This window comes from Pleurodeles waltl, chromosome 9 (assembly GCF_031143425.1).
Source record: "Pleurodeles waltl isolate 20211129_DDA chromosome 9, aPleWal1.hap1.20221129, whole genome shotgun sequence".
NCBI lineage: Eukaryota > Metazoa > Chordata > Amphibia > Caudata > Salamandridae > Pleurodeles > Pleurodeles waltl.
Window position 1 is genome coordinate 991,343,204 of NC_090448.1, and position 24,273 is coordinate 991,367,476.

A 24,273-nucleotide genomic window follows, 5' to 3' on the forward strand; every position below is an offset into this window, starting at 1 on the left:
TGCCTGCCCACAGATGTTACTTGCAGCTCACGGTAGGCCACGAGCATTTTCAGTTCACTGTGCTCCCATTAGGCCTCACCAGGGCCCCTTGGGTGTTCACCAACGTGATGGCGATTGTCGCACCTCATCTGCGCAGTTCAGGGGTTTCAGTCTTTCCCTACCTTGCCGACTGGCTGTGGAAGGCAGGCTCACCCCAGGCTGTTGTCTCCCACCTACAGGCTACGGCGGACCTTCTGCATTTGTTGGGGTTCACTATAAATGTGCTGAAGTCACACTTTACTCCCTCTGACACTCCCTTTCATCAAAGCTGTTCTGGACACGCCGCAGTTTCTAGCTTATCCTCCTGAGTGATGAGTCCAGGATTTTCAGGCTGTGATACTGATGTTTCAGCTTCTATCCTGGATTTCAGTGAGAATGACTCAGAGGCTGCTGGGGCTCATGGCCTCCTGCATCCTGCTGCTGACACATGCCAGATGGCATATGCAAGTTCTCAGTGGGACCCGAAGTGCCAGTGGACGCAGCATCAGGGGAATCTCTCCGACCTGTTCCAGATCTCAGAGGGAACTGCGCAAGATCTGCAGTGGTGGCTCTTGAACCACAATTGGGCCAGAGGTAGATCCCTCTCCCTTTCCCAACCAGATCTGTCAGTAGTGACCGATGCATCTCTGCTGGGATGGGGCAGCCACATGGGATAGGCGGAGACCAGAGTCGCCTGGTCTCTGGCGGATTCCGGACTTTCCATCAGTCTTTTGGAGCTCAGGGTGACCAGACTGGCATTGAAAGCATTCCTTTCCTCTCTCAAAGGGAAGGTAGTGCAGGTGTTCACAGACAACAACACTGCCATGTGGTACTACAACAAGCAGGGTAGGTGGGGTTGTTGATCCTTTGTCAGGAGGCTCAGCGCCTCTGGACATGGCTGTACTATCAGGGCATTTCCCTGGTGGTTCAACACCTGGCGGGCTCTGTGAACGCCACAGCGGATGAAATCAGCCAACAATGTGTGGTCGATCAAGAATGATGAATCCATCTGGAGGTGGTGCAAGGTCTCTTTCAGCAATGGGGAGAGCCTTGGTTAGATCTGTTCGTCTTTGCAGAGAATGCATAATGTCAGCAGTTTCGCTTTTTGGAGTTTACAAGGAGGTACTCGCTTGGCAGTGCTTTTTGTCTCAAGTGGAGCTCAGGCCTCCTGTACGCCTTTCCGCCCATACCACTTCTGCCCAGAGTTCTCAGGAAATCCTTATGGCTCCGGTCTGGGCACAAAGAGTGTGGTATCCCAAGCTGTTGAACAAGGCCATCAATCCTCCGATCAAACTGCCCCTTTGGGAGGATCTTCTGTCGCAGCAGGGAAGGGTTCTCCACCCGATCCTACCCAAGCTCCTCCTCCTTGCTTGGAGATTGAGTGACAGAAGTTGACAGCTTTTGACCTTCCTCCTGTAGTATGTAATGTTTTCTTGGCAGCCAGGCATTCCTCCACCAAAACGGTATACGCCCGTCGTTGACACAAGTTTGTGGCATGGTACACAGACAAGTCTGTTGACTCCGGCTCTGCCCCTCTTTCCGAGGTCCTCTTGTTTATACTTTCTTTGGTCCAGCAGGGCTCTGCTTTGAGCACCCTCAAAGGTTATTTGTCTGCTGTGTCTGCATTTCTAAGATTATCTGATAAACCCTCTTTGTTTAAGTCTCCTATTGTTAGTGGGCTCCTTAATGGTCTTACCCACATGTTTCTGTGATAACCATTCATTATGCCCCAATTGGATTTTAATTTGGTTCTGACATTTCTCATGTGTGCTCTTTTTGAGCCTCTTCACAGTTGGCCTTTCAGGCTTCTAACATTAAAAACAGCCTTCCTTGTGGCCATTACATCTGCCTGCAGGGTGAGTGAGCTGCAGGCATTGTCATCTAAGCCACCCTACCTTTTCATCTATCTTGACAAAGTAGTGCTTTGCACCAGGGCTTCCTTTTTGCAAGAAGTGGCCATGCCCTTTCATGTAGGCCAATCCATCACCTTGCCTACTTTTAATGCTCCCACACATCCTTCCAAGGAAAAGGAGAGATTCCACCGCCTGGACCCAAAAAGAGCGTTGGCTTTCTACCTTGATTTTACAAGAGTTCCGGATGGTCGATCAACTCTGTTTTGAGTATGTGAGTGCGAAGAAAGGTCAGGCAGTGCAGAAGAGAACTATCGCTAGATGGGTCATTCTCTGCATTAAAATGTGCTACGGATTGGCTAAAAAGCAACCCCCAGAGGATTTGCGTGCTCACTCTACCAGAGTGACAGCTGCAACCACTGCGTCACAAAGTTCCAGTCCTGGATATCTGTCAAGCAACAACGAGGACCTCCTTGCACATGTTCACAAAACACTACTACCTGGTCAGACAGGTCTGAAGAGACAGGTACTTTGCCCGTTTGGTCCTGCAGTACTTCCTAGTAATGATCTTAGTTCGCAAACCCTCCTCCGGGGATGGTATTGCTTGGGTATCTATTCTAAGGAAAGGAACCTGCAACTAGAAGTCTCTATCAGATGAACAAGTTACTTACCTTCAGTAATGCCTTATCTGGTAAAGACATATTCTAGTTGCAGATGCCTTACCGATGACCAACCGACAACGAAAAGGAGAATTCCACCATCTTGTGGTGGAATTAGGAACTCTGGGACAGGGTGATGCCCACTCCCCACAGGAACTGGTCATCTAGGGGGCATAGTGTCCCCAAGGATAAGTAGCCCATTGGCTACTGCCCCTCACTCTCCTTACCAACCCTAAATTGAGTATTTAGGTGGCCCCCTGACACCTGGAAAGTAGATCAAGTCAAGGCTCGACTACTGGGAACAGAGGAAAAAAGAAGACGGACCAAAGAGAGAGAGAGAGAACTGAAGACCTGCACCAAAGATTGGCACAAAACCCTGCCAGGCTGCTTGCACTTCAACCACAGCTGGGTTGACTTTGCAAAGAGCTAGACACCCTCCCCAAAACCCTTGGAGGACTGCCAAGCACCTCAGCAACTGGGAAAGATCTCCCTTGGAGCAGAGGAGCTGCTTTCCTGCATCAGCAGGCACTGTTTGCAAAGTCTGGTAGTCTGTCCCGTTGGTCATCAAGCCCTCTGAGGGAATAACGAGCCAGGAGAAGATTGTTTGTAGCCCAGGAGATCAGCCCTGCCACTTCACCGAAGTCCTGAGATGCTGACTCCTCCTGGAGGGCCCCTGAACCTATAACTGGGGTACTGAACCCTTTGCAGCAAACAAGGCTTGTTGGTGGTCCAATCAGGATTCAAACAGCACCAAAGCAGACCTATAGTTGAGGGATGTCAGGATCCACAAGGCCAGTCAGGAGAGTGGCCCCACTGCCCTGTTTCCTCTCTTCACCAGGTCACCAAGACCCAGAGTAAGTCTCTGACCACCGGGACCCGACGCCTCAAAGTACCATTGCACCCGAGCCCCACAGCCCGAGTCCGAGGGAGGCGATGGTGCCCACGGACTCCTGAGACCTTCTGGAGCCCAGCCCACCCCTGGGTTTGGGCAGAATGGTCCCCCAGTTGCTGCCTGCAGCCTCTGTCTGCAGGAACCAAGAACCACACGGATTTTCCGCAGTGCGAGCCGACACCTCAAAGCACCAATGCACACGAGCCCCACAGCCTGAGTTCGAGTGAACCGATGGTGTCCCTGCACGCTCAAGACCTGAGCCCCCCTTTGAGTTCAGCCATACTGGTCATCCAAACCCCACTTGCAGCCTCTTTTTCTCCAAGATCCTTTCTCATTAAAGGGAATGGGCCACCCAATGTTGTAATTCCTCTTTGCACCCGGACGCCCCAGTGCCTTCGAAGTGAGCTCTTGTTGATGCCTCGGACCTTGACCCATACTCATCTTAACTCCTGAATACTGGTCCTGTAAGTTGTTGCTAAGTGCCCGTATATAGTATATATGTTTTCCCATAGGATAACATTACAGCTTTAAATAACAATACAGTGCATTTTCTAAATCTTGAAAAATCTCTATCTTGAAAAGTACTTACCCGATTACAATAATCTTGGTGTCTAAATCAATATAAAAATCTGGGTTGTGTTTATAACTTGGTGTTGGATTTCTTTATTGAGTGTGTGTCGTGCTTACTGGCTTTGTATGTGCAATAAATGGTTAACACTATCCTCTAGTAAGCCTAACTGCTTACCCACACTACCACAAAAAGAGAGCTTTTAGGGTTATTATTTTAACCCCTGTCAGCCAATAAGAGTCGCTCTGAACTAGCTGCATAGTGTCCCCATACATTGGTGCACTACATAGATAGCCAGTGTCCTACACTTACTGAGCTAGCAGCCTGTTATGTTTGAATCAAATTGAAAGTGAAGCCTTCCAAACCTCCCAGAGTGTTATGAAACAGGAAGAACCCTGGACTCAGCCGTTCATCTTGTAAACCTCAATACATACCGGGCATTGGATTAATTCTGCCTTAGAATGGTGTATAAAGAAGAAATACATTAATATAACTAACTAGAGAAGTTGAGGAGGCCTAATTAACAAAGGGAAATCTGGGTGCATGCTGGGTATCAAAAACAGCCTATTTTTTTGTTAACTGTGCAAAATGGATCTGATTAAGTCCCTTATTGATACATATGGCGAAAGGGACTTCAAAGTGGATCTGGGAAGTAGTTGGACTGCTGGTACAAGTGTCATGGATCACTTAAGAGCTAGAGATGTGGTGGTGGGTTCCAGCTAATTCTCAACATGAGGTGATCAAACTGTATGAGGATGTAGAAGGGGGTGGGTGATATTTTGTTAACAAACATGAGGTACATTGATATATTCAATTTCTTCGGCAGTGCTGGATGAGGCAACAAGCGCCCTGACTGAGGAAGTGGAGAATGAGCTTCACAGAGCTTGCAAACAGTTGGGAATGACCCTAATCAGCGTGGGACACCGCACAAGCCTGGAAAAGGTGAGGGTATGCACCCTTGATTCTAGTACAGTATCAATCAGGCAGTTTCTACCTCCTCCTACCCTCACTATTTTATTTGTCCTGTCTGTCCCAGTGGCAACAATACTGGATTTCTGCTCTGCACAAACTCCCTTGATGCACAAAACATACAAACTCTAAGAGAGTCTCCCTTACACCTGATCATCAACCATCTGTGGACTAAGCTCATAGTGGATCTCTGCACAGTTAGAACTCCGTATTTTAAAATACCAATATGGTTACAAGCCACTAAATAGTAAATGAAAATGTTGCAGAGTAAAACAAGAGTGGCAGCCCAAAATTTATCGTAGATCACTGTAAACCTAAATAGACTTGCCTTGCCAACCGCACCAAAGCAGTCCAGGTACTGTTTTCAGCTGACCGAGTTTTGGTGTGAAGATATAGCCATAATGGAGTTCCCTGCACTGCATGCTGCTGTACCTTCAGGCTGCTCCACAACCCCCACTCAACAGACTTTCCCCACAGAGACTGCTACGGCACAGCATTGTACTGTTCTAGTGGGGCAGGATGTCAATTAAACGATGTGGCTGTGTGTGAGAGTGTCTCAGGAAGGTGACATTCAGCTCTGCCAGGTACCTCTGGGCCTGCCATAGAACATACAAGTGTCCAATCACTTTTTATCATATATAACTTTCTATGATAATGTGCACATATTGGACTAATATGTATAGGATCTTTCTTCCAGTTCCTCCTTTCTCCTTCCTATCATTCGGAGTCTTGTTGGTCACCTTATTCTGTCCATACATTGAGGATGGTTTATTACCTACACAGAAGACTTTTCAATTTAGGTTTATTTAAATCTAAAGATCAGAGTATTTGATATGAGCTTCACTCGTTGGCCCAATATACTTATATATATTCCGCCTGATGATTAGTATGTATTAATTAGGTTCTCTGACAATAGGACAACAGGTCTGAGTAATATGAAAACAAACTATTCTAAGATGGCCGCCATGTTCGCGATGTTTGTAGTTGGCCCTTTTCTCTTTCTACTATAAGAATATTCTAATTGTGGGTTTGAAACTCAGGGTCGGCATTGGCTAGATTGCCGACACCAACCAGATTTAAGAAGACATCCGTGCTCTCTTCAATGCACACACCTTCGTTGGTATTGCAACGAAGCAACACGGAACGCGGATTGCTATTATGCGGATGTTACGAGGATACAGGTTAGTTTTGAAGGCTTTACGGCTAGCTTGCCTTGGGGATGCCCCATTGATTTTCATTACTCATTGGCCACATAGTTATGTGGGACATTCCTGTTTTATACTATCATGGACAAGACATAGGCGGTCATTCCAACCGCGGCGGGGGCCGCCCGCCTGGCGGGAACCGCCGAATGACCGCACCGCGGTAAAAGACGGCGGCGGCCATTCTGGCTTTCCCGCTGGGCCGGCGGGCGAACGCCAAAAGGCCGCCCGCCGGCCCAGCGGGAAAGACCCAGCAACGATGAAGCCGGCTCCGAATGGAGCCGGCGGAGTTGCTGGGGTGCTACGGGTGCAGTGGCACCCATCGCGATTTTCAGTGTCTGCAAAGCAGACACTGAAAATCATTATGGGGCCCTGTTAGGGGGCCCCTGCACTGCCCATGCCTGTGGCATGGGCAGTGCAGGGGCCCCCAGGGGCCCCACGACACCTGTTCCCGCCATCCTGTTCCTGGCGGTAACAACCGCCAGGAACGGGATGGCGGGAAGGGGGTCGGAATCCCTATGGCGGCGCTGCAAGCAGCACCGCCATGGAGGATTCCCTGGGCCAGGGGAAAACCGGCGGGAAACCGCCAGTTCCGCTTTTCTGACCGCGGCTTTACCGCCGCGGTCAGAATGGCCCAGGAAGCACCGCCAGCCTGTTGGCGGTGCTTCCGCGGTCGTTGGCCCTGGCGGTCGGTGACCGCCAGGGTCAGAATGACCCCCATATTCTTTTGGATATGGTTTTCTGACTTTATTATACCTTTGATATTGATTCAGGTTTGAATATTCTCTCTCATATCATGACTTTATTTAATATCGGCGATACATTTTCTTATGTGACTTTCTATTTGTGGCCTGACATTGTTATGGCCAAGCACTCTGAACAACATATAGAGGTTAGATTCATTTGTGACGTGATGTATCTATATGGAGTTAAATTGTGCTTTGTAGGGAACCAGGTTTCATGTTATCGTGACGGTTTAGATATTTTGCTTAGATTGGATTACGGTTCCTTTGATAAGAAGGATATGATAAATAAAGGCCATAATATGGCCTGTATCAGCTACTAATATGTGCATACATGTTCTTCTCATTTATTTGTAGGACCAACTATAAGCTGATGAACTAAAATTATATTATCAAAAAAATGAAAATCAGTTGCGTTTATTTTGTACAATGAACAAGTTTAGTGCGGACAATACCAAGGTTAGTGGGGTACCAGATTTTGAATATAGGTAACACATATGGTCTACATTTTGACAGTTGATGATTGGATCGCTTCCCCTGTTTCTCTGTCATTTAGAGATTTGAATATCATTTGGAGATACAAGTGGTAAATGGAGAGATTAAGGTACTTTCCCTTCAAAACTCTTTTTGGGGGTTACATAGGTCTCTCTTTTATACTTAAAAATAGTGACTCACCTTCACATTCATATCAAATTTCATCCCTATTACTCATACTTACTATATCATTTTATTAATCTCAAAGACTAATTTGGGATGTAGGTTCTCCGTGGCACGTTTTCTATTTCCAACACACTTTTGGTGCAGGTTGACTAACTGTGATCCTTTCTTTAGTCTTTGGAGTTGTTTTTCAGATTTTGTATTTTTAAATTATTAATGTAATATTTTTGAATTATGATTTGTCAGCCTTGAAGAAGTCCAATGTGTGGACGAAACACGTGTCGGCTGGTGTTACATGTGGATTCGACAAAATATCATCCGGTCCTTTGACTCATAGTTTATCTCTGTGTTAGATTATGGACTTTTATTGTATCTATTTACATTATGGGGGTCATTCCGACCCTGGCGGTCGCGAAGGGAGGAAGCACTGCCAACAGGCTGGCGGTGCTTCCCTGCCCATTCTGACCGAGGCGATAAAGCCGCGGTCAGAAAACCGGGTCCGGCGGTTTCCCGCCGGATTTCCCCCGGCTGGGCAAATCCGCCAGGGCAGCGCTGCAAGCAGCGCTGCCCAGGGGATTCTGACCCCCTTCCCGCCAGCCTGTTTCTGGCGGTTTACACCGCCAGGAAGAGGCTGGCGGGAACGGGTGTCCTGGGGCCCCTGGGGGCCCCTGCACTGCCCATGCCACTGGCATGGGCAGTGCAGGGGCCCCCTAACAGGGCCCCAGCCTGCTTTTCACTGTCTGCCTAGCAGACAGTGAAAAGCTCGACGAGTGCAACTGCACCCGTCACACACCTGCAACACCGCCGGCTCCATTCGGAGCCGGCTTCAATGTTGCAGGCCCCCTTCCCGCTGGACCGGCGGGCGCTAACATTGTTAGCGCCCGCTGGCCCAGCGGGAAGGTCGGAAATCCGCCAGCGGTCTTTTGACCGCGGAGCGGTCAAATGGCGGTTCCCGCCAGGCGGGCGGCGACCGCCGCCCGCCGTGGTCAGAATGACCCCCTATGTCTTTTATTGGTTGTCTACTGTACGGGTTTAGTGTTGTATGTTATTTATTATTGTCACCAATTTTTTAAATAAATATTTTCATTATATAAAATTATGAGAACCTACATTGCTTAAGGTTAATAATATATGAACGTATATGAATTGTGGACAGTCTATCACAATTTACTAATTATATAGTCATTTTTTACTTTTTTGACTTTTTGATTATCAATACTTTAGATAGAAAGAAAGAAAAAAATTGTTGTGCTCCGCTAGTACATTTTGTTTGATAGAACATAAAAAAGACTCCTGGGGCATAGAATTCCGGTAGGTCCAGAGAAACAAATCCAATTGTTATGTCTACAAAAGAAAATTGTTCCATGCTCAGAGTGGGACAGGTTCTGAAAACAGTTATTAGTACATGTATACATGACCCACTTTCACAAACTGCAGCTTGATGTTAGCTTAATGTTAGGGTGCCAAACAGGATATTTACCAGAAGCTCATTTGTAAAATAAGAATCCGATTCAGAAGATAATGCTTGATTACAGTTTCACAATAGATCTAATACGAGAGCATGAAACAAAATGAGGTGTTCAGATGAAATGAACCTGTAGGAGCAACTAAGTACAAATGTCAGGCCCAATAATTGCCACCTAGGACCCAAGTGAGATATTCCAGCAACATATATTTCCAATATATTATATTGGCTTTATTACCTAATAATTCCTTGAACTACAAAAATCCAACTATCTTTTTGCCTTCAGTACGCTGATGGTAGCCTGATTGGTGGTGTGTTTGAGGTTGCTCCTTTCCCTTCCAGCTCTCCAAAACACATAATTTGCTCCAGCATTCCTGAATCCCACATGCCTTTTTAATATAAAGTCATCAGCACTGCAAATGTACAATCCCCTCCTCATGAGATATACTTCGTTTTTTTCTAAGGTATATTCTGAAACACTAAGGCTGTGTGACTAAGTGTGCTAAAATGAAAACCAGAAATCCCTCTTTTTGCAAAGTAGGATCTTCATTGATAGCCATAAAGGATAGAATACATTCCCTATTGCACGTGTGGACACTTCATATAAATATACTAATTCTTATGTCAAGAGACCCAAATTGCTCTGCACATGTCTAATATGGAGGGAACAGTGCGGCCTGATAGGCTTGATTTGAAGAAACTTGAAAAAATAACATCCTATCTAAAACTCCAGGAGCTTACACTACCCATTATGCTTCTTACTGGCAATCGCATTACAGAGTTAGTTCTATTTTCTGTCACCTGTGAAGGGGATCTTAGAACACCAAGGGTGTTTCACAGCTCAGTTTTTATGAGAAATGTCTCTCGAGTTCCATTTTTTCATTTTCATTCAACGTCTTCTACATCTGCCAAGCGAGTAAATAATTTTTTGCCGAACTCTGCTTTTTGTTCTAGACATAATGCTCTTTCTATTTGTCAAATACCCCTCCTGTCAGAAAAAAGGCTCCTCTGACCCATTCAAGGTGTGTGTATGTGGTAGGTCTGCCTTCTTTATATTCAATGAATGTGAGTTCTGTATGATGATGTTGAAGAGAACTTTAAAAGTCCATGTGACTGAGAGGGAAGCTAGAAGATTTGAGGGTGAAGGAGGAGCAGGAAAAGAAGAAAAAGCCTGGAAAGCCCTCCAGTCATTCAGCCTGTACAGAGAAGTCAACACCTCTACAGATGTAGAGCTACTGAAAAGAGATCTGGAAAAGATGGATGGAGGCACCAACTTTGCCTTTGTTTTTGATATTACCCGTTTGCCATCAAAGGCCATGACGTGAGTGTCTAAGGCCTTGGCCCTAGCACGTTCATCCACACCATCACAGGTCTTCAAAATCACCCCCCCCCGATACAGGAGTTCATTTGATGTCACACCAACAGTCTTTGATGTTGAACTCTCTTTCACACCAGTTGTTTACTTTGAGATTCCCTGCATCATCCATGTACTCAAGTCCCAAAAAGAGGTTGAGACTTACACTTTAAGAACCAGCAATACAACTTTTGGATCTCTACGCTTTATTACACCTACAGAAAAGTCACTGCAAAACCCTTTGGAACTTGCCTCCACCTCCAAGGATGGCCTCAGATTCTATGATTATGTCACTTATAAGGAAGATGTCTGCATTGCCTACAGAACCTCAAGTTGGAGGACACCACCCAGTGTGGTGCCATCTCTCCTCACAGAAATACACTCCCCATGTATCCCGAAAAGGCAGATGCTGTCACGACTCACGTGCTGCTTGCGCCTGGAATTTGCAGATCTGGTGGCGTGAATCTTCAATGTTCGGCTTTGGCCCAAAAAGGGGCGACTCTTTCTGGTAGCCACGGTGCTGTAGGCAATGGAGACACCAAGAACAGACCGTGCCCTTCAGAAAGTAGCGCCAGAGGGAAAAAAACCCTTAAAAAGGGGAAAAAACCTCCAAACAGGAAGACTCCTGGAGAAAAACAAGAACAAACAAACAGGAATCCAAAAGGAGCAAAAATCAGAAAACACAGAATGCTGAATCCAAAACCAAAAGGCAAGGAAATCAGGAGCGAAGACACTAACTGAACAGAAAGTGTTGCAGCGCAAAGAAAGAGGAAAAACACAGCCCTTATATACCAAAAAACAGGAAGTGACCCACAGGAAGTAAAAGGACACCATCTTAGATAGGGAAACAATACATAGAACAGAATAGTAGAGGAACCATAGAGAATAGGGAACAAGGAATGCTGGGAAAGCACAGGAATCTGGGAAGGAGGAAAAAACATAAAGAAAGGCACACAACAGACTGCAAAAAAGAAGAAGGACAAAGAAACGAAGAAAAACAGGTAAGAGGGTTCAGAGACCCCTGGGACAGTGAAAGGCAGAAGGAAGAACGAGGCCCCAAGCAAATCTGGGGCCTCGAAACGCGCAGGAGAGGCTGGGGGCGCGCCGTGTCTTAATAACGCGGTGCGCGGCCCGAGCCGAACGCCCGGCAGAAGTCGAGCTCTCGGCTCGCGCCGCACCGCGCGGCGCGACAGTAGGTCCCCCTCCCGAAGGCCCAGGTTTAAGAGGGAATAAACGGTGAAAGCGTTGAATCAGGAGAGGAGCGTGAACGGAAGAGGCATCTTCCCATGAACATTCACTGAGAGGATAACCCTTCCAATGAATCAGATACTGAAGTCGTTTATGAAAAAGACGAGAGTCACAAATTTCCTGCACTTCATATTCAGGAGCATCATCCACAAGGACAGGAGGTGGACAAGGAAACTGACGTGAGTAAGGATCAGGCACATAAGGTTTAAGCTGAGAAACATGAAAAACCGGATGGATCTTCCATGTATGGGGTAAGTGAAGACGGACAGTGACAGGATTGACCAACTGGAGAATACGGAAAGGCCCATAGTAACGAGGTGTGAACTTGTTTTGAGAGAGACGTGAGGGCAAGAATTTGGAGGAGAGCCAGACTTTATCTTGCAGATGATAATTTGGATTGGTTGTACGTCTCTTGTCTGCAGCCTTCTTCATATACCTCTTGGTATGTAACAAATTAGATCGAATTAGTTTATGGAGTTGGAGAAGGCGTTTGGAGAAATAGTTAATAGCAGGTAGAGGAGAGTTGGATTGTGGAGAAGTAGGGAAAGAGGTAGGATGAAAACCATAGGAACAGAAAAAGGGAGTGACCTTGGAGGCACTATGGACTGAGTTATTGTAGGAAAACTCAGCTAAAGAGAGGTAAGTGCTCCAGTTACTTTGGGTAGAATTGCAAAAGCATCGAAGATATTGCTCTAGTCCTTGGTTCAGACGCTCAGTCTGTCCGTTGGTCTGAGGATGGAACCCTGAAGACAAGGCTCTATTTATATTCAGGGTTTTACAAAAATGCTTCCAAAATCGGGAGATGTACTGAGGTCCTCTATCAGATATTATGGTATGTGGAAGTCCATGGAGACGGAAGACATGATCTATGAATATTTGACTTAGTTCTTGAGAAGTAGGCAGCTTTTTTAGGCCAGTGAAATGAGCCATTTTTGTGAAAGAATCCACTGTGACCATGATAACCCGGTTTCCTGCTGATGGTGGGAGCGAACACATAAAATCAGTAGAGATAGTATGCCATGGGGCCGATGGAACAGGCAAAGGCTGTAGTAATCCTGCCGGTCTGGTGTGAGGTATTTTGACTTGGGCACATATGGGACAGGCCTGAACGTATTTTTCCACATCCAGTCTCCAGGTAGGCCACCAGAAAAATCGTGAAAGTAGTTCTTGTGTGGCTTTGATGCCTCTGTGACCAGCTACAAGGGAATCATGGCACATTTGTAATGCTTTCTTTTGCACCTTGTTTGTAGGAAGGAATATCAGGTCTTGGTAATAAAAATATCCTTGTTTCTTGTACAATAATGGTCTTAGTTCTTCTATGTCATGGTCCGATAGGTTGGCGTATTCTTGTTGTACTTCTTCCAGGAAAGACTGAGCCACTCCAATGATCTTACTGGGTTCTAGAAGATACTGGGATGAGGAAGGAGAACACTCTGGATATCGGCGAGACAGAGCATCAGCCAGAATGTTTTGAGATCCTGGAATATATGTAATATAAAAATCGTACTGACTGAAGAAAAAGGCCCAGCGGGCCTGACGACTATTCTGGCATACAAAATTTCTTAAACATTGTAAATTACGGTGGTCTGTCCTCCCCTCAAATGGTTCCTTGGAACCCATCAGAAACTGTCTCCACTCAAGGCAGGCTGTTTTCAGAGCCAATAATTCCCTTTCAAGTACGGAATAATGTTGTTCAGCTGTGGAAAGGATATGAGACAAATAGAAAACAGGATGTTCAAGGCCATCATCCTCTTGTCGTTGGAGTAAGACAGCTCCGATGGCTCTCTCAGAAGCATCAGTTACTACTATAAATTGCTTGGTGGTATCTGGATGTCTTAAGATGGGGGCTTGGGTGAAGGCTCTCTTTAAGCTTTGAAAGGCTGCTTCAGCAGCCTCAGTCCAGACAAACCCCTTCTTTAAATTGTCCTTCTTTAAGGTGTGAGTTATGTGGCTAGTCTGACTGGCAAAGTCTAGAATGAATTGTCGATAGAAGTTTGCTAAACCTAGGAAACATTGTGTTTCTTTTATGGTAGAAGGAGAAGGCCACTCTAGGATAGCTTGTACCTTTTCTTGATCCATAGCTATGCCGGTGGGACTTAAATGATAGCCCAGATATTTGACTTCCGTCATGTCGAACTCACATTTCTCTGGTTTGCAAAATAGTTGATGATCACGAAGTCTTTGAAGAACTTGTTTAACATGGGAAGTATGGAGTTCAGGATTTCTAGAATAAATAAGAATGTCGTCTAGGTAGATCACGACTGTCTGATTCAGTAGGTCTGAAAACACTGAGTCCATAAATCTCTGGAAGATTGCGGGGGCGTTAGTAAGACCAAACGGCATAACCCTATATTCAAAATGGCCAAATGGGGTCCTGAATGCTGTCTTCCATTCGTCGCCTTCTCTTATGCGTAAAAGGTGGTAGGCTCCTCGTAAATCCAATTTAGTAAAACGTTGGGCCCCTCTGATTGCTTCCAGTATGTCCCTGATGAGAGGCAAAGGATAACGATCTTTAATGGTAATTTTATTCAGACCTCGAAAATCCAGGCACGGACGAAGATCCTTGGTCTTCTTGGGCACAAAAAAGAGAGGGGCCCCAGCCGGAGACGACGATGGAACAATAAGACCACTCTGTATATTTTCGTCCAGATACTCCTTTAGAACTTCCTTTTCGGGTTCCGTGAGGGAGTACATCCTCCCAAAAGGAACAATTGTGCCGGGTTCCAATGGAATTGCACAATCATATTCTCGATGTGGAGGTAGCACAGGTTTTGACGGTTTTTGGAAAACATCCTGAAACTCCAAATAGTGGTCTGGGATCCCTTGGACCGTATTAATGGACATACCAGTGGCACCTTCAGTAGCTAAGGATCTTTTCGGAGACCAATACTTGTCGGAAGTAAAACAGTTCTCATGACAAAATTGCGAAGACAAAGAGACTGTCCGGGTAACCCAATTTATATATGGGTTATGTCTGATGAGCCACGGAATTCCAAGAATGATGGTATGGTTAGGGGACGTAATAAGATCGAAGGAGATGTGTTCTTGATGGTTTCCCACCTGTAGACTTAACATCAGGGTAGTGGTGTCTACAGGACCAGAGGATATCAAAGATCCATCCACAGTGTGTACCTGTTCGGGTACTTCTTTTGCTTGAGTAGGAACTAGGTTAGCAGCAGCCCACGTCTTGTCCATGTATATACCACTAGCACCACAATTTAGTAATGCCATAGTCTTTTCTTGACGACCGTCAGGAAGTTGTAACAGGACCGGAAAGATGAACAAGGCAGTTGTATTGTCATTAAAGGAGCTGATGGAAGGTATAGCTGTAGATCCCGTCCCCTCCCTTCTTACAGAGGACGGGAGGTGGCGTTTCCCGAAGGCCTGGACGGACGTACTGGACAGGTACGGAGCATGTGACCAGCAGAACCACAATACAGGCACAACCCTCTCTTGCGTCTGTCTTCTCGTTCACTAGCAGAGAGCGGACCTCGGGTAGTATCCACCTGCATGGGTTCCCCTTCGATGTCTCTAGCAGGAGTGCGAGGTTCCTCGGAACGCTGCAGGTAAGCACGTGAGCTACTTGGCTGGGCAAACCCTCTACTCCTTTTCTTCTCCGATCTCCGTTCCTGAAGACGATATTCGATGGACAGTGCTTGATCCATCAGGCCACGAAGATCTTCCGCTCTGGTAGAATGCACTAGTTCATCCTTTATTTCTTCTTTGAGTCCTCTACGAAATAATGTTACCAGAGTACGTTCCACCCAAGTGGTCTCTGCCGCCAGCTGACGAAAACGGGTTATATATTGCAGGACGTCTTGGGAGCCTTGTTGGATGTCGCACAAGGCTTCTTCAGCGGAGGCTTCCAATCCAGGACGACTAAACATCTGTTTGAAGCGACTCACAAAGGCGGAATAGTCTGACAATACAGGGTCGTTGGAGGACACCATCGGGGTTGCCCAGGCCAAGGCTGGACCGGATAAGGCACTGATAAGATAACCCACCTTGGTCCTGTCGTGGGAGAATTGAGTAGGTCGGAAGGCAAAATACACCGTTAAAGCATCCAAGAACTCGCGAAGCTTGGTTGGTTCACCAGAGAAACAAGGGGTAGAAGCGGAGATTGTCGGAACATCACTGGTGCGGAGGGCCAAAGCCTGTCGTAACGCAGCATTTTCATTACGTAGTTGTTGCAATTCCTGGGCTTGTTGCTGAATCGTGGTCAACAGAGATTGCTCCGGATCTGCAGCAGCCGCCACTGTATTATCCATGGTGTTTGAGGACGTCGGAATGGTTGGGCGCTGCAATCTGTCACGACTCACGTGCTGCTTGCGCCTGGAATTTGCAGATCTGGTGGCGTGAATCTTCAATGTTCGGCTTTGGCCCAAAAAGGGGCGACTCTTTCTGGTAGCCACGGTGCTGTAGGCAATGGAGACACCAAGAACAGACCGTGCCCTTCAGAAAGTAGCGCCAGAGGGAAAAAAACCCTTAAAAAGGGGAAAAAACCTCCAAACAGGAAGACTCCTGGAGAAAAACAAGAACAAACAAACAGGAATCCAAAAGGAGCAAAAATCAGAAAACACAGAATGCTGAATCCAAAACCAAAAGGCAAGGAAATCAGGAGCGAAGACACTAACTGAACAGAAAGTGTTGCAGCGCAAAGAAAGAGGAAAAACACAGCCCTTATATACCAAAAAACAGGAAGTGACCCACAGGAAGTAAAAGGACACCATCTTAGATAGGGAAACAATACATAGAACAGAATAGTAGAGGAACCATAGAGAATAGGGAACAAGGAATGCTGGGAAAGCACAGGAATCTGGGAAGGAGGAAAAAACATAAAGAAAGGCACACAACAGACTGCAAAAAAGAAGAAGGACAAAGAAACGAAGAAAAACAGGTAAGAGGGTTCAGAGACCCCTGGGACAGTGAAAGGCAGAAGGAAGAACGAGGCCCCAAGCAAATCTGGGGCCTCGAAACGCGCAGGAGAGGCTGGGGGCGCGCCGCGTCTTAATAACGCGGTGCGCGGCCCGAGCCGAACGCCCGGCAGAAGTCGAGCTCTCGGCTCGCGCCGCACCGCGCGGCGCGACAGATGCAGCACAGATTTTCTTCAGTGTCTTCTTCTTCTTCTCACTCTGATGGTGACAAATCAAGTCTTCCTATAATCCAACATCTTGGTCAGCTTTCCTTCTCATGAATGACATCACCACCATCAGGTCTTGTCAGAGGTACTTCTCAATTGGACATGCCTGTGGAAACACCACAACAACCACTTCCATAATCATGGAAACCTGAGAACTGAGGCCATCATTGTAACTTCTTCTTCCTCTTATTCTAGGACTTTTAGCACTGGCAATTTGTCATTTCCATTATGAAGTATTCGTCCTGAAATCTGCCCTATGCACGTTTTTGAAATGCTTGACAGGGGTGGTGACCCATCTCCATCGTTGATGAGTATTCATCTGTACCTAGATGACTGGCTAATCCGGACTCAGTCAGTTGAAAGTGAAACAAGTCTTCCAGAAAGTGACATCCGGCTCCTCTGTCTAGGAGTACAGATTAGTCTTTAAAAATCAGTAACAAAGCCTGCACAACATTTATCTTATTTAGGGGCAATAATATAAAAGTACAAGGAGAATGTTTAATTTGATTGAGAGAGGATGATCAGTCTGCAACAAATGTCACCTTCGGTGAGCAACACGAATACACCAGCCCATCACATCCCCTCACTACTCAGTTCCATTTCTTCCTGCATTTCCATTTTCACTAATCCAAGATTACACATGCAACCTCTGCAGAGATGTTTAGAGGGTGGTCGCAGAAGTACAACAACTGGGATGACAAGCTTCTCCTAACAATATCAGCAAGGTAGTCTCTCATGGTGTGACAAAAAGAGGAACTTGTTTCAAGGATTTGCTTTTTAGCTAGAGTCCCCATCTCAGACATTTGTCACAGATGCATTTCTTTAAGAATGAGGAGCTCACCTAGCACCTTTGTCAGTATAGAGTTGATGGCTGAGAAGGAGAGTTCCTATCAATCAGTTACCTGAAGCTGAGAGATGTCCCTTTGGCTTTTGAGGCTTTCCTTCAGTATCAAATGACGAGCCCAATCCTTATTCAAACAGACAGCGTAATTGGTATACACTACCTGAACAAGCAAGGAGGCATGAAACCAAGACCTCTATCACTAGAACCTCAGATGAACTGGCTATTTGTGTTGACATTCCATATTAAAGGCAGTGTTGGGATCTCATATTAAAGGGAGTGCACATACCAAGTATTCTCAATCAACTGGTGGATTTTCTAATGTATTTTTATTAGGAAAATCGTAAGTGGGTGTTGGACAACAAAGTTCTACAGCATCTCTTTCCAAAGTTGGGTTTTCCATCCATAGACTTCTTTGCAGCTTTGCAAAACTAAAAATGCCAAGACTTCATCTTCTGGATTTCGGAGCCCACTTTGTACATTCTCGTTGGACAATGCCTTTTTGATGATCTGTTGAAGAACATTACTCTATGCTTTTCCTTCATTTCAACTGGCAACGTGATGATTTTGAAACTCCGTAAGTCTGAGGTGACAAAGATTCCCAAATTTCAGACTTACTGAGACATTGGTGGTACCAAACCTATTGCATATGACCAACCGGCCACACAAGGGAGTACAACTCAGACCAAACCTCTTGAGCAGACTACAGGGACAAATTCTTTATCCCAAGTAGATGTCACTGAATTTAGCATCGTGGCACCTGATGTCAGACAATATAGCCATTTAAATCTTCCACAACGATTTGTGGACAGCCTCAAGAAATTCACGTAGCCATCCACAAATACTTGTCATTCTATCAAGTTGGAAAGATTATGTATATGGTGCATTCCAGGAGCTTTCTTATGCAGGATATGATTGTTGCCTGGCATGCATTTCTTGCAAGATCATTAACAGGTAAATGCATATAGTCCAATTACCTTTCAAGAGGATGTCTTCATTTCATACCTCTTTTATTCAGCGCAATCTAAATTACAATTTGTATCTATCGGGATCCCCCTTGTTGCAATTATAACATACGAAATGCACCAACCAGACCTCTTACTTCAACATTCCAGTTGTTTAGGACTTTTTAGACGGCCTGCAGAAAGTGTTTCCACTGGTGGGATCCAGTCCCTTCCATGTGAGCTAATTTAAAAAAAAAAAAAAAATAGGCTATCTGTTACAGCCTATTCTGAAGGCATTAATGCAACACCTTTCCTTTAAGACAGCATTGTTTTATACCTATACACCGGTTAGGGAAGTCAAGAGCCCACTCTACTAGAGGTAGGGCAGACATCACAGCTTGACTTAGAACATCCCTCTAGAAGACATATGCATTGTAGACACATGAAAATCAGATCATACCTTCACAAGGAATTATTGCCTTGATTCTGATGCAAAAGCGGATTACAGTTGGTCAAGCTACCTTGAGAAACCTAATCGGTTAGTTAGGCTATCATAAAATAATCTTTAAATGTTAGCTTTATAAATGCAGCTTTTTTTTCTTCTGACCAATAGCTACCAGTTTGGTAAATTTTTAGCTTGCCTATCATATTCCAACATTTGACTCAGGGGTGTAACTCAATATGATGAGGCCCCCCTAGAGGGTGTGATGAGATTTACCTGAGCCTCGCATACCTCCCATACGGCCTTGGGCTGAACAGGGGCCCCCTTAAAGATTGAGGCCCATATGGCACCACTGGAGCTGCTGGGGCCTGAGTTATGCCCCTGCATTGACTGTCAGTGAAGATCCTACCATGCATATGAAATGGTTACCTTCTTGCAGTTCTGGTTCTGCATCATAAGACTCATCACTTACATCATAAATGACACCCCCCTTCCCTGGCATATTTTCTCTTGGGCATTACAAACAAAAAATTGACGCATTTTCACCACACATTACTTCCTCACTTAAAAAATAATAAATAAATAACATATTCTATGATGCAACTGCCAGTGCAAAGCATCAGGGATAGTGGAAGGTCCTGAATTCTTAAAGGTACTGGATGTTTTTTTTTCCTCAAGTTTCTTTGATGAATACATATTAGGCTGCGCTTTTCCCTCAATCAAAGACATATATACAGCATTTTATGGCTGTAGAGTGTGCAGTGTAATTGTGAGAGAGGATTATTTGGAGTGTGGCAGTCTAAATTTCGGAAACATTTGGTCTTTGAGAGGTTCCTGATGGGTGCTTCGCATCATATAAACATATTGGACTTTGCACCATTTTGTATAAATATGGACAAGTGTACTGTTATGAAATGTTCTATGTCCACCATGCAGTGTAGAATTATTCCAATGTTTGTAACTTCAATTAAGTTTCCTATGATGCAGAACCATGACCACAAGTAACCATTTCTTCTTCTTCTCCTGCCTCCTTTGCCTCTTTCATCACTCACTCACTCTTTTCCAGTTCCTCCTAATACTGTCCTTGCAATCACTTTCTTTCTTGCTTATTCAGCATACATTTTTTTTTTACCTCCTCTCACTTGCTCTGCCTCCTCTCACTCGCCCTGCTGTTTCTTCTCACTGTTTGAGTTATTGCCCTGTATGTGATTGTGCTTCTTGTTTTGTTTTTAGTTTCATGACTGGACATTGAAACTTTGTGGAGCAGGAGCATGGGAGCTAACCAGGCTGAAGAAACAATGAACCTCCATTCTTAGCCCACAAGGCCTTGGAAACCAATATCAATCCACTGGTTTGACCATTATAGCACACAGCTAACAGCGTTACAGAAAAAGTGTAAAACTGATGGGTTGCTCTGACAATGAAGCAACATTCATTGTCAACAGTCAGTATAAATAATAATTCCAGATTTGTAAAGTGCGGCAAGTCACCTGTGAGGGTCTCAAGGCGCTGAACTGTAGGCATGGGGAGTTTAATTGATTTGCCCTGAATTACAGGATGTTGAGATGATGTCGAGACTTAATCCTGGTTCCCCCAGCTATGAAGTCAGCAGCTCAGGCCGTTACGCCATGCTCTATCCTCAGACTGATATACTGATGACATATACTGATGACATATGCTGACGATTAATGCTGAGGAGAGGAATGCTCAGCATGTGAGACGGAGGTACAGCTCCATCTGAAAAATATGCAGTGGGATTAAAGAACACTTTCATTTGAGCAGTATTCATTACATAAGACCGAGCTACATCTCAATTACAGAACTTGACACTGTACTGAAAAATATATCTTCACCAGAGTAAAATTCACCATGCATTACTGAGCTAAAAGCAAAAGAGGTTAAGGAACATCTTCATCAGAGCAATATTGACTGTGTTCAACTGAGCTGCATTTCTGTTTAAGTCATATGCAATGGACAAAGTACATCTCCAGAAGAACAATTTACAAACTATGAGACAAGGATAAACTATCCTGATGGGCCTGCGCTGAACAAGTCTGAGGTACGTCTCCATCAGTACTTAATGCACTGGGCAGAGAACACTTCTGTCAAACCAATATATAATGTCTACTAAGGGTTACACTCGGAGTGGTATACAGTGTACAGGTAAAGACCACCATCATCAAAGCAATATACAATCTGCAGGACTGAGTACATTTCTAGCAGCACAATATTCCATATGAGGGGCTGTATGACATCAGTTGCAGCCACAAAAAATATGAGGCCAAGGGTATGCTGAACTGAGTTGTATACACTGAAAGTGAACCCATGAAAGTGATGGCTGAGAATGACAATAATTGCATTTGATCTGAAGTACAATTTCGGATTGAGATCAGCCTGTGTGGCTAGTCTTAGAGTGAAATTGAAAATACCAAGACAAATTGTGCAGGAAGTGGCCTGCAAGACATTAGTCTTAACCTGCATAAAAAAGCACCACATCTGGCAGGAATAGAGAATGGATCCAGTTCCTCCAAACATAGTACTGAATACTGCAGAATGGCTAGTCACTAGAAATCTGTTCCAGGAGACTCAAAAAAGGTTGTAAAAATTAAAAACGCTCTTGAAGTGTCGGCAACATCTAAGTGGACATGTTTAGGAAACACTGGGCAGTAAAGAGGCCAGAAGATTTGCACCGCTGGAATAAAAGGGCAGGGGCACACATGTAAATCCAGACTCCTATACAGTAGGGAAATTCTGATTTGCTGTCCGAAATAATATACATTGTATGACTGAAACGCCCTTAGAAGAGCATTAAGAGTGGTGCCTTACAAGACCAATATCAATCCAAGAGAAGCGGCATATGGTGGCGTTACAAGGGACTAGATACATCTCAAATGAGTGGTACACAATGTAGATATAGGAGGACAGAACAAATCTCAGGGATTCTGTAATCAGTTTAATTTTAGGCACAAAGGATAATCCACAGAGGAGCAATATATAATGTAGGTATAATAAACTATGATCAGTTTCACATGGACAATATGCATTGTATAGACAAACAAGGCACAAAAATATTTTTCGTTCTGTAATTTCCTTCAGCTATCTTCTTTAAATGTTAAAAATATTTCTTCATTAAAAAATGTTTATTAAATCTGGATTGCCCTAATGCCAACACATGTTTCATAACACCATGTCAAATTTCTCTCTTCATCAGAGCAAGGCAAATTTACGTTTAAACTTTCAATTAAAAGGTGTGATTTCCTCTTTGCAAATGTATAACTCATATTTAAGTAATCTCACTGTAAAAACTCTATGTTGGATTCTTAATTGGAGTGAGTGACGGCCCACGTTAATGGAAAAACACAACTCTTATCAGAGTGAACCCTTAAACTTACTAAATTATTCTGAGCTGAAGCCCCTGGCGGCTATGGCACATAGCAGGCAGACATAACTTAGAGCAATGTGTAAAGTATTTATGCAGTACCCAAACAGTAATAAAGCCAAATTGCAAAACTATAAAAATCCCAAACAAAATTTTAAAAAAACTGTAAAATTTGATAAATAGGATTACACCAAAACAACACTAATCCAAAAAGGGATGCAGAGGTATGAATTTTTTAAGTTTTAAGTGGAAATGGTGCCAAAACATGCTAGGCACCTGTGATAGCTATTGTCACAGTTGATCGGGACCTAGGTGCAATTCCAGGCTGAACACAATGGAGCATGGACCAACTATACCAACCAGGTTTCATCTGGTCACAGATTTTACCTTACAACTTAGTCTTTTAAGTTCCAAGCACCATAGCAGTACACTTCTGAAGTCCTCCAAGGACCTTAAGGGAGGCCCTAGAGACTGGCATTGTATCAGGCAGACCCCAACCACAGGGTTCAATCCAGGTACATTTGCCACTGGTCAGCTAGGTACTTTCACGAAAAGGCTTCTTGCAGCTTGTTTTATCCCAAGGGTAGGTCGCTCCCCCTGCCGCTGCAGCTCCTCCAGGTTCCTGAGACCCACCTCGCAGTAAGTACCCCCCACCTCCCAGCCCCTCGCCCTGCCCCGCGCTACTCACCCTCTCTCCTGCTCCTGCTTCTTTTCTTCCTCTCTGTTCTTCCTCCTCGCTCCTCTTCTGTAATCTTCTTCTGTACTCTTCTATTCCCCGTCTTCTCTCTTCTTCTGTGTGCTTCTCAGCCTCTTCTGTCGCCTCTCTTCTTCTTCATCTTCTTCTGTGGTCTTCTGCCTTCTGTTCTTCGTCTTCTGTATCTTCTTCTGTGATCCTCTGTCTTCTGCCCCTTCGTCTTCTGTTCTTCTGCTCTTCTGTCTTCTGCTCTTCTGTCTTCTGTCTTCTGTTCTTCTGCTTTCTCCGTCCTCCGTCTTCTGTTTCTTCCTGCGCCTGCCCTCCTGCTCCTGCCTCATCCCCCTCCCTCACTCGCCTCCCCCTCTCTATCACCCCTATCTACCCCGTTTGCTATCTGCCTCCCTCACTCCTCCTATCTAACAATCTACCTATCTCTCTATCTCACTATCTAACTCCCTCACTCACCACCTCCTCCTATCTACCTATTTTTCTATCTCTCCACCTATTTCTCCATCTATCTATTTTTCTATCTCTCCCCCCCTTCCCGCCACCCTCTCTGTTACCTATCTTCCTATCCTCTCACTCTACCTCTCACCCTCACCCACCTCTACAACCCCCCTCCCCTATCTTCCCAACCCTACTCCTATCTCTCTCCCTAATCTACTAAACCTCCTAACACTCACCCCCCTCCACCCTTAAACCCCCCTCCCCTGGCTCTTCTCACTCTACCTGTCCCACCCCCCCTCGTGCTTTCCCGCCGCGACCTCCTGCGTGCCCGCGCCCTCCAGCTCCCATTCGCCCCCAGCTGACCCCTCCCCCCCTCCCTCTTATGGCGGCCGCTGCGCGACCGCGCAGCAGGCACGCCGCTGGCGCACCGGAGGCGCGCCAGAGGCAAGCCCGTCTGCGCCCGTCCGCGCCTGGCCCGCGCCACGACCCCTGGTCCTCAGCTCTCCCAAGCCCCGCTGATCCACTACGACCCCACCACCCTCCACGCCCTCAACCCAGGGCGCTCCAACACCTCCTTCCAAGCTCACCCCAAACGCACGCATGGACCCTTCGCCTGCAACTCCTGCAAACGCATCTTCCACCACGCAACTACCACGACCACCAGCCCACGCGCCATCAACCACCTCAAGTGCATCCTGGTCAACGCTCGTTCTGTCCACAAGCACGCCGTTGAACTCTGGGACCTCCTGGACTCCACAGCA

General features: G+C 45.6%; 1 protein-coding gene across 1 annotated transcript in view; it reads left to right on the forward strand.

Moving 5' to 3' along the window:
- ABCD4 (ATP binding cassette subfamily D member 4) overlaps positions 1 to 22,506 on the forward strand; it is a 221,057-nt gene extending 198,551 nt beyond the window's left edge. The window contains exons 18-19 of the mRNA XM_069208499.1: positions 4,814 to 4,929; positions 20,226 to 22,506. Coding sequence (XP_069064600.1) covers positions 4,814 to 4,929; positions 20,226 to 20,294 — 185 coding nt within the window. The 3' untranslated portion in view covers positions 20,295 to 22,506. The remainder of the gene's footprint in view (positions 1 to 4,813; positions 4,930 to 20,225) is intronic.
- The last annotated feature ends 1,767 nt before the right edge of the window (positions 22,507 to 24,273 follow it).